This window comes from Aptenodytes forsteri, unplaced genomic scaffold (assembly GCF_000699145.1).
Source record: "Aptenodytes forsteri isolate BGI_AS27 unplaced genomic scaffold, ASM69914v1 Scaffold224, whole genome shotgun sequence".
NCBI lineage: Eukaryota > Metazoa > Chordata > Aves > Sphenisciformes > Spheniscidae > Aptenodytes > Aptenodytes forsteri.
Window position 1 is genome coordinate 1,463,973 of NW_008794879.1, and position 9,648 is coordinate 1,473,620.

General features: G+C 44.2%; 1 protein-coding gene across 1 annotated transcript in view; it reads right to left on the reverse strand.

The window, feature by feature from the left end:
• Positions 1 to 659: 659 nt before the first annotated feature.
• PDE6B (phosphodiesterase 6B) overlaps positions 660 to 9,648 on the reverse strand; it is a 21,983-nt gene continuing 12,994 nt past the window's right edge. The window contains exons 13-22 of the mRNA XM_009274643.2: positions 9,271 to 9,378; positions 8,171 to 8,280; positions 7,064 to 7,151; positions 6,392 to 6,492; positions 4,920 to 5,027; positions 4,095 to 4,158; positions 3,288 to 3,362; positions 2,269 to 2,352; positions 1,867 to 2,023; positions 660 to 718 (exon numbers count right to left, since the gene is read on the reverse strand). Coding sequence (XP_009272918.1) covers positions 660 to 718; positions 1,867 to 2,023; positions 2,269 to 2,352; positions 3,288 to 3,362; positions 4,095 to 4,158; positions 4,920 to 5,027; positions 6,392 to 6,492; positions 7,064 to 7,151; positions 8,171 to 8,280; positions 9,271 to 9,378 — 954 coding nt within the window. The remainder of the gene's footprint in view (positions 719 to 1,866; positions 2,024 to 2,268; positions 2,353 to 3,287; positions 3,363 to 4,094; positions 4,159 to 4,919; positions 5,028 to 6,391; positions 6,493 to 7,063; positions 7,152 to 8,170; positions 8,281 to 9,270; positions 9,379 to 9,648) is intronic.

Below are 9,648 nucleotides of genomic sequence, written 5' to 3' on the forward strand. Positions count from 1 at the left end.
ATCAAAATCCTTGAAGTGAGTGCAGAACTATTATCTTTGTGATTGTTTCTTGTATTTACAAGGAATCGTAGCTTTTTAGAGCAGTTCAAAGGTTTACTATGGTCCGTTTTCATGCTTTATCCCTATCCACAGATTTCTTTCTGATATCCTAACAGACACAGGCTTAGATATGATAAATTTGAAAAAAAAAAATTATCATATTTGATAAATGTGATAAAAATGATAAAAACTTCTTCAGTTTTCCTACTCTGCGGGCTATGGTTGCATGCATTGTCAATCACATGGGATTGTATGGAGCAGGATATGAATTCAACTGGCCCCATCAGCTTTGGGGTAAGAAGTATTTCAGCGTAGAGAAATGCTCTTCCATAGTCATGCAACCTGATTTATTGGGCCAAATGTTGTTCTGACTTGCCATATGCCACCTGACATCAGGTGCATTAAATGGAGCAAGAGACAGGGTAGAACTGGCTCCTCACCATCAGGAAGAGATGCAATTAAGGCAAACAAGATCTAGCCCTTCCCTGGTTGGTCATAAGCCTAATTAAAGTAGCAGAACAGTCCCATCAGGAATGTATTTGTATGCCGTGATTTTTTTTTTTTTTTTTTAAAAGCATGGGCATTCTCATTTTGGGTGGCATATTGCATTGATAATGGGTCTAAAGTATGCTACAGGTTTTGGAAGCTGGAGCTGTTCCTCCGTTACAGGTTATTCCATCTGCCATATAAAAAGAAACACATAATTAGAGGTCCAGTCATAAACATCCTTCTCAGTCATTATAGAGGATTTTTAGCACTTTTAAGTTATCCAGTGGTCAATGTAGGTCATACCTATAGTACCCATATCTAGAGCTGTCTGCTGTGCAAAGTAACTGTACATGTAAGGCTGTTGGAAAGAGCGTTTTAGAGTTAGTAGAAACCTTCCTCACTTAAATACCAATTACTTAGTCAGGAAATAATTCTTCAGAAATTTTCCAAATCATAGCTACAGCACTCACTTTTGATATTTTAAGTTAATTACTATGAATTAAACTGAGATAAGACATCTAGACAGCTCTAATAATTTCTAAACTGTGTCATTTGAGGAAGGTCCACCCCATGGGCTGGATTTTGGTCCAGTTTGGAACAGAAGGAGACTTCAGATGCAGTCTCTGTGGAGTGGAGGCACCAAGTTCTGACGGACGTTTGCTCAGACACTTGGGAGAGGCCAGGAGAGCCTTCTGCTTCTACCTTTCTGAGAGTCAATCAGATCCTCAGGCTATCAAACAAGCTTTCATCCAATGCCAACTGCAGCTGATGGATTTCAGTGCTACCCAGGCTGGGCCCACAGAAGAAGAAAAATGGATTTGACCAAAATAAATTGCTATTAGGTACTACTACTACTGCTTGCCCCTAGGTAGTACCTAATCTGGGCTAGAAATGGGATGAACTGTAATTCCTCAAGTGTTCTCCCTAGGAGTGTGTTAGCTTTTCTTAACTCCTTCTGCTTCATGACTTGTGGGCAGCACATCGGCCACAGCCCCTGTATACAAAGGGATGTCTCCCTGCTCTTTTCCAGGGACATACTTATACTGCAAAGGACTTTCTGCTGTCCCCAGCTGCATGGGCGCTTGTGCTGAACGTAGTCTCACTAGTTTCTCAGGCACTAGCTCCTGGGCGTTTGAGCAGGTGGCCTTTTTGACAGCCTGTCACGGTGTCAGGTTTGAAGACAAGGTGTCTTCAACCTTGCCAGTGGAGCAAGATTGAGGAAACTTGTTCCGGGCATCTGACTCTTTGCCATGTCAGCAAAGCTTGCTGCAGGTCTGGGAGAGTATTGCGTAAGTATGTTTTTGAGTTAGGAATGAAAAGCTAAGTATTGTTTCTGACCTTTCTTTGCAGCCATCTTCTCTGCGTCTTTTTTCTTCTCTTCCTCCAGAGCTTTCATTTTTGCGTCATACTCATCAGCACGGGTCTTCCACTCATTTCTGTTGTTCAGCAGCCCATCAAGCATAGGCTGAATTTCCTCATGGAAACGGGAAAATTCCTAACCAAAACACACCCATCAGCGCAATGCAGTGCAGAGGGAGTGCTTGTCCATCATACCCCAGGACGGACCCCGACACCTCACCTCCCAGGCTGGCTCATGCCGGGAAAGTGTTAATGGCATGAAGAGGGACCATGCTGCAATGCCCCAGAGAGGGGCAGCTGTTGTCTCCTCTACTGCATTGGGACTCACTCACCTGGGATTTGAACCCCTGTTGAGAAGGATGGGGTGTGCGCTTTGCTTACCTTGTAGACAAATGTGCACACAAAGTCGATGAAACCCACTTGAAGCTTTGGAAGCTCAGCAGCTTTCCTCCGGTCCATCATGGGCTGTGGGAGGACACAAGTTCACCATGATTTATGAGAACAATTCATTGAAAAACACACCTCTATTTTCTCCCCAAAACTGCCTTGTTGAGTCAGCCTGGCAGTTCTCCCATGCCGTCCATAAAGGTTGTTCATCACAGCCCTCTTCCTCTGCTGCAGAGGAGTCAAGTGGGCTCATTTCCTTTGCCACTTTAGCAGAAGTTTTAGGCAGCTCTTTCAGTGTCTATAGATGGGGAGGAGGACGGAGTTTTTCCCTTGCACCTCTCAACCAGATACCTGAGAGAAGGTTCATGTTATAAAGTACTAAAGAGGTTTTCAATTCTCTAAAACATAACTGAACATAAAATTATATTCTTATAAGGCCTTGTTGCTTACTGTATTATTTGTGATGCCTCTGTGGGTAGAGGGGGTGTATGAAAGTCTACTTAAAGAAAACCCAGACCACACAGGTGGAGGCTGCATCAAGGAATGACTCTTGGCTCTTTCAATGCCAAATTTAAGTATTTGTTATTATAGCAGAAAAAAAAAAAATTTAAGAAACACTGCTTTAACACACTTCCACTTACCAGAAATTATTTCTAGACTCTACAAAGTTTGTGTTTGCAGTTTTTCTCTTTATTGGAAACTCTGCTTTCCTCTACAATGTATGTATTTAATTTTCCTTTTTTCTGTAAGTGACCAGCACAAAGTCTCCAGGGGGACAGTCACTCCTTGCTGCTTCACAGCCCCTGGGACTCATCTAACTATATGGAGAGCTGGACAAGAAGCTGTGTCACAGAGGGTCTTCCCTAGCTGAGTACCCACTTTTTCAATGGATTTTGGCAGGCATGGTGATTTCAGGAAGACTCACAGTGCTCTGAGAGCAGCATTGCTTGTAGTAAGTCTCTGCTGAGGCTTGCTGTCTGAACTGAACTGTCTGGCTCTCGCATGGTACTTACAATAGGCTGTTGCTGAAGGACGCTTATTTCTAAGTCTCCTTGCTCCCAGAACTCAGCTGCTACTAGGAGAGCTACCTACATTGCCAAGAAGGGAAAAAGAAAAGTTAGCACTGACTCCAGCTTTATACGTTGATGCACTTCAGGTATCCACCATGAAGCAAATCTCACTTCTAGCCCCTCTGTTGCTTCATGTCCAACCCCAGCCCAAGCCTTTCTCCTGGGAAGGGCAGCAGTGGCAATGGGATTGCATCCATGTGCTGACAGCTCAACAACCTTATTGCACTGGAGCTTATTAGTCCACTGCTCATCTATTAAGAAACGTTTCCAACGTGTCCCTCTCAAGGGTTTGCCTCTTGGTCACAGTTGTGGCTGCCTAGTATGATTTTCTCAGTTGTCCTTTCTCCATGCTGAACAGGAAGGTGGGTTTTATTTCTTTTATCCTCCTTTAAATTTTAAGGTTTCTTACTTAGCAATTGCTCAAGTATAGTTCAGGAAGGAACTCCTAAAGGAAATCAAACAACTGAGCAAACAGCAGGTATTGCTGTAAAAAAACCAACCCATATGCAAAATACCTCACCGTAACCCAAGAAGCTAAATACTTAGGTTTTTTTCTTTTCTTTTTTGGTAAACATGAATTTTCTACAGAATTCACAACTACAATCTTAAAGATTGGTTTATCCATTAAAACCACAGTTATTCTGAAGTCCTTTTGGTAGGAGACTTTGATTCAGCTTCTAGGCAGCTTAGGAAATTGCATTACTTTGAAGTATAAGCTAGAGAAATCTAACAGTATGTCAAGCACCTGACCTTACTCTGGACTTCCCAAGGCTTTGTGATTGCTGACAAATCACAGGCAGTCATCATCATGGCCCTAAAAACAGGAAAGAAATTAGTTTCTTCTCTACAGCCTGTACCCTACCTCTTGCAGGCTCAGGATGCTCATACCCCAATACTGTGTCAAGTATCGCCCGGTCTCTGCTGAAGTGATAGATAAAGAAAGACGGGTTGCTGTAACATCTTTGGCTCTGACTGGGACACTCATCAAGGACTGCTCTCTTGATTAAAATGGATTTATGCTAAGGAACTGCTTGCTTCTGGCACTAGGATGTTTGCTGCTTTAGTCATTGCTGGGCTGAACTTGACTTTGGAGTAATATCTTTGGCTCCCTCATGGAGGTGTAGCAGTGCAGACTGCAGTGAGGTTGTGGGTGCACTCCATCGCCAGTGCAAAGTGTCCTGCAGAGCGTCTGTCTGGTCACAACAACAGCGTTGTGCAACTCAGATTGGTTGCCACTGGGAAGAACAACTAATGAATTCAGTCCCTGTAGATCTGCCATTGCAGCCTGCCCCTGCTTGTGGGCTACAGGGTGGTCTAGTAGGAGTATATGGCCAGAAGGGATCCTGCATCTCATTAGGAGTATATGACCAGAAGGACACTCCAAAACCAGTCACATATCTCGATGAAGAACCACTTTAAGCTTTTTTCCCTGTTTTTTCCCTGCTTCTGCAGAAGATCAGATTTGAGTGGACAGTAATGTATCGTGCTGATTTTGCACTAAGTGCAGTGCAAGGCATGTTCTGGAGCTCTCACCGGGTGGCCGCATCACTAACCTTTCCAGAGCCAATTACTCACATGACAACCTCTTTCTTTGTTGTCTCCAGAGACAGGTATTCAGTCCAGGCAGTCACGCTATCGTATGTCTTGGACTCGTCAACGATCTTTTGAAACATTGTTCTCTTTCTTTGAGGGGGGAGGGGAAAAAAAAAGAAAAAGCTCCAAAACAAGGAAACAAATGTGTTAAAAACAGATGGCTGATCCTGGTATTGATAACCCTTCCAGAAGGGTTTCCAGTAGTTGCTGTCCTGGCATTTAGGTCCTCAAGGAAGCCCCCAACAAAACCAAGCACCATCACCTGCTTCTCTTAAGTAGGAGAAACTATTGTAAATGACTTAAAAATAAGTATAGTGGCGACACATGAGCAGGAACTTGAAAGTATGAGCTACTGCAAGTTATGTCAGCTGAGAAATGCTTCCACCTTTGTTGGCAGCACAAGAAGGCTTTTCCCCTGAATGTTAAGCAAACTGTGGAAACCTAGAGCTCGCTGGAGTATTTGTAAAGCTAGCTGGCTTTATATGCTTAGTCTGATCTTGTTAACCTAGTTCTGGGGAGGGGTTTATCACAACACACACGTGTTTTGAGTGGCATGAAATCTGGAAAAATCTGCTGTTTCAATGCTAGCAGAGAAGACATTTAGGCCAGATCCACAAAGCGACTCGCATACATGTTCTGTCCATATCATTTTGCCTGGGTCTGATCTCAACCAAGCCTTCGCTTGCAGACCATGGACCAAGGAGGGCAAAGACCAGCTTGTTCCCACCTGGTAAGGAAGTGGTGGTATCTGCTCCCATGTAGCCACCCTACCTTTGGGGTAAGAGGACTGGATATTGCACCCTCCCTCATATTGCTCTTTTGTGGACTGTTTATATTTTGCATAATCATTCTTCAGTGCAAAACACAGAAGCAGTCTCTGGTCTCGGCACTGTATTTTGAAAGCACATTTTGAAAGCTCCTTGCTAATTAGGAAGTCATACGTTGTTGACTTCCAGCCTTATGTCCCAGGAAGTCAGTGCATGCTGCTCCAAGGTGTTTGGCATTTTTGGCTTTTGGGTGTGAAATAGACTATGAACTGGATATTCACCTACAATGGACCACATGTTATTTGGGTTGTACTGCTCTCCCAGAGAAGTTAATGTAGCCCTGGCCAGGCCGTTCGCCATTTATAAGTATTTTTAGTGCTGAAGTGCTAGGTAAAAAAAAAATTAAATCAGACATCTCTTTCCGTTAGGGGATCATATAGCACTGTCTTGTTGGAAATAGAGGGTTAAAAAGTTACGTATGTGATCTAATGAGTGAAAGTCCAAAATTCTTTTGAACAATTTGAATTCTCCCTACCAGCTCTGATGTCAGTATTAAAGGCAGCCTCCCAGAGGCAGTGTCTGTGAAGAGGATTGCTGCACGGGGGAGCTCTCAGAGCAAAGCATCACGTTTGGCCTTTTTACCAGCTGCTTTCTGCCCTTCACACACGATGTACGTGACCAACTTACTTGAAGTAGAGTGCCAGGTCTGTTGCTATAATGGCAATTTCCATCAGGTGAATCACGTGCTCATGCTGTCTGCGGTTGAGGTTCTGACATATATTCAGCGACTGAAAAGCAAAGGAAAGGGAGCTGCAAAATCCAAGCGTTGTGTTGTTGTGAGTTACTGGCCATCTCCCTTTCTCAGATGTCCTCTTTTTTTTTTTTTTTAATAGCTTCAGCTTGCTCACCTAAGGTGCAAGGGTTGTGAGCCCCATTCACCATATGTTGGTTCCTAGTCTCCCCTTTTATTCACTGAACAGGCTCAGTGCCCTGAAGCATGTTACACTGCGTGTGCCCAAATCCTGTACCCTGTCCCCAGTGCGAATTTGCCTGAAATGAAAAGTTAGCTGGGGGAGTGTGTCAGCCTTGCCCCTGTCAGAGGGGCTATAGGAGGACAATCCTGTATTTACTCCTATGGGGATAACGATATGGCTTCTGAAGAAACCAAGTCATGCATTTAGGAAGCCTATGCGTTTTGGTCCTGGGTGAGCATAGGGTACTTGGGGAGCAAAGCAGCTGCAGTTCCTCAGGTATCCAAACCACAAAAAGGTCTTGTGCTAAGCTGACAGCTCTGTTGTTGCTGAAAAACTTCCCTAAAAGTAAATTATTCATGTGCTTACATCACAGTTCATTACCAACCTCTTCAGAGAGCAAGAATTTTCCAAATTCCAAGTGATGTCTCTCTAAAATTGAGGATCCATGAAGTTTAGCTAAAGGATTTTGAGATCTGGTTGCATAAAGGAAAAGTTAAAGATGTTAGTGCAGCACTTAAAAATAAAAAGAAGTCTTCCCATTTTATATTTAATTTTGTCACACACACAAGTTCAACTAATTTTAAAAGGCTTAAGAGTAATATTTTTAATAGCTAATGACTTCAGCCTGGTAAAAGACTTTTGTGACACTGCTTATAACTATTTGGACACTGTATAAAAGACTCTTCCAAATACAAATTTCACCCAAAATGTTGTTTATGACTGGACAGTTATTACTCAGCATAGTAAGCTTGTTTAATTCCTGAATAACTACATGTTGGTATCTAGTAACAGGAACAGAAAAACCAGCAGTCCTTGGACACTTTCCTAGCTGAAAAGCAAGACCCTCGTGTATCAAAACACCAGCCAGCTTCACTTACTTTTTCCAAAGCTCCAGAAAACAGTAAGACAGTATAGCCAGCAGGCATTGCAGAAGAGCTGTGACCTGACACTACTTTAAGCGAGCAACAGAGGCTTGACTTGTCAACGAAATCGTGCAACTGTTTTTCTGTAGCTAGTAACTACCTACTGAGAGCAGCACCCTCATACTCATAGGTGCTTTGTTTCTGCAGGTGGTGAGGGCAGTGCCATGCATGGTGCTTTCTCCATAGATACCTTCCAGCAAAAAGTAGGCTTCTTATGTCCAGGATGCTCCTGGTGGCATCCTGAGTCTCCTATGATGCTCAGGCTACTAAATGCCTGTGCTGCACTTGTTCCACCCTGTAATGGTAATGTAGAGTGTTGCTTTAACCAAAGGAGGTTTACTAGGAGGTAAGGAAAGCCCCAGAGAACACTGCAAAATTTCAGTTTCCCCACTGGCTAAAGCATAAGCCCAAGTGCTGTAGCAAGCTGAAAAGCAATGTTATTTGCAAAAGAAGGTTGTTACCCCTGTGTAACTACCCAGAGCTATACTGGGGTTTGGTGTGATCACAGCCTGATCCCACTCCACGTGAGAGCAACAGTAAATGGTTTGAAGTGGTAGGAAAGTGCTTACTTCATTTGGTAAAGGTTGTTGGTTCCCCTGTGGTCAATGTCGTGGCACAGAGCAGCAGTTACCATTGCAAGGGCTTCGAGGTCTGTGTAGTAACGCTTCAGTTTGCCAGTCTGGAGGGTGAGAATTTGCATGTCGTCTATTAGTATCTCTTACAGGAAAAGGTACTGGGTTGTGACTGCTCTGTGCTGGGGATCTCCTCAGTGAAACAGTCCAGGAGAACTGGATATACTTGTGAAGCTAAATGCAATCCATGGTACACTTAGGTTAAAATGGGGAAGCAGCTGGAAATGAAATGTTTCAGACTCAGGCAGGCACGCGTGTCGTGCATATGTGCTCGATGCCCACCTGCGATGTTGGCTACCCACTGCTATAGCAGCCTCATGCCCTAGGGACACCCGGGTCCTCATAAGCACCCCTCCAATCACTGGACACAAAGTACTTTGCAAAGGGGCTCTGCATCTTTCTGGGCAACGGGGTCTCCAAGCTGAATTGCCCAAAGGATTGTTTGGGGGTGGTAGGCGTAATTCTGCTGCCAGCTGTGTGGGCCATACTGTCTGCACTGGGTCCTGGTGCTGGTCCATCCCTGGTGTGGAGCAGCAGTCTGCCACCTGTTTTTCTTGTTAGGGCACCTGTTGCCCTGAGAGCCTGTGAGAAATAGCACTTGCCACATTCACACTAGCGATAGATTTACACCTGTGCCTGTCCTGTCTGGAAATGGAAAACGTGAGGTTGTCTCCATCCCAGCCAGCTAACTTCAGCCTGGCTCTTACTGTCAGAAACTATCGGAGGAAGGGAAGTCCTGTAGTGTCTCTCCCCTACCCTGCAGAAGGATTTAACCTGGAGGCTACTGAACACTCTGCACATCTGTACCTATGAGAATTAAAGCACTCCATTCATGGGGAAGTATTGGCTTTAAATGTAACGCAAGGACTGTCACTTAAGGCAAATGGAGACCTCATTTAGCAGGACCTGTACTAGGAGTGACAAACTCTTATCCTACACCAGGATTCAAAGGAAGTCCTGCATATCTCCAGGACGCAGCAGAAGACCTCCTGTAAATAAAGCCATGCCACAGAATTAACTGGGGTGGTGTACCTTACCATCAGGAGCGTGAACATGGTCTGCGCAACATTGAAGCCATGGCGCCAGTTGTGGTAAGTTATCTTCCGGTAGCCTTTGCTGACGGAGTACACAAACCTTACCAGAACCTGCAAATTGGGGAGGAGGATATTAGTTTGTGTGATGAAGCTGCTGCCTGTTGCTCTTGCAATAAAGACCGTGTACAGAAGTCATGGGTGAGGATCAGACCAGCTCTACAGAGGTGGCCCCAGAAAGGAATCAGAAGCTGTAATATCGTCAGGCTTCCCTGATGGTGTTGTTATAGTAAAGCCTAGTGGAGAGCTAAAGGGGACGCTAAAATATAGCTCTCTGCTTTCTAATATCTTTCTCTTTTTTTTTTTTTTAAGAAAAATAAAACC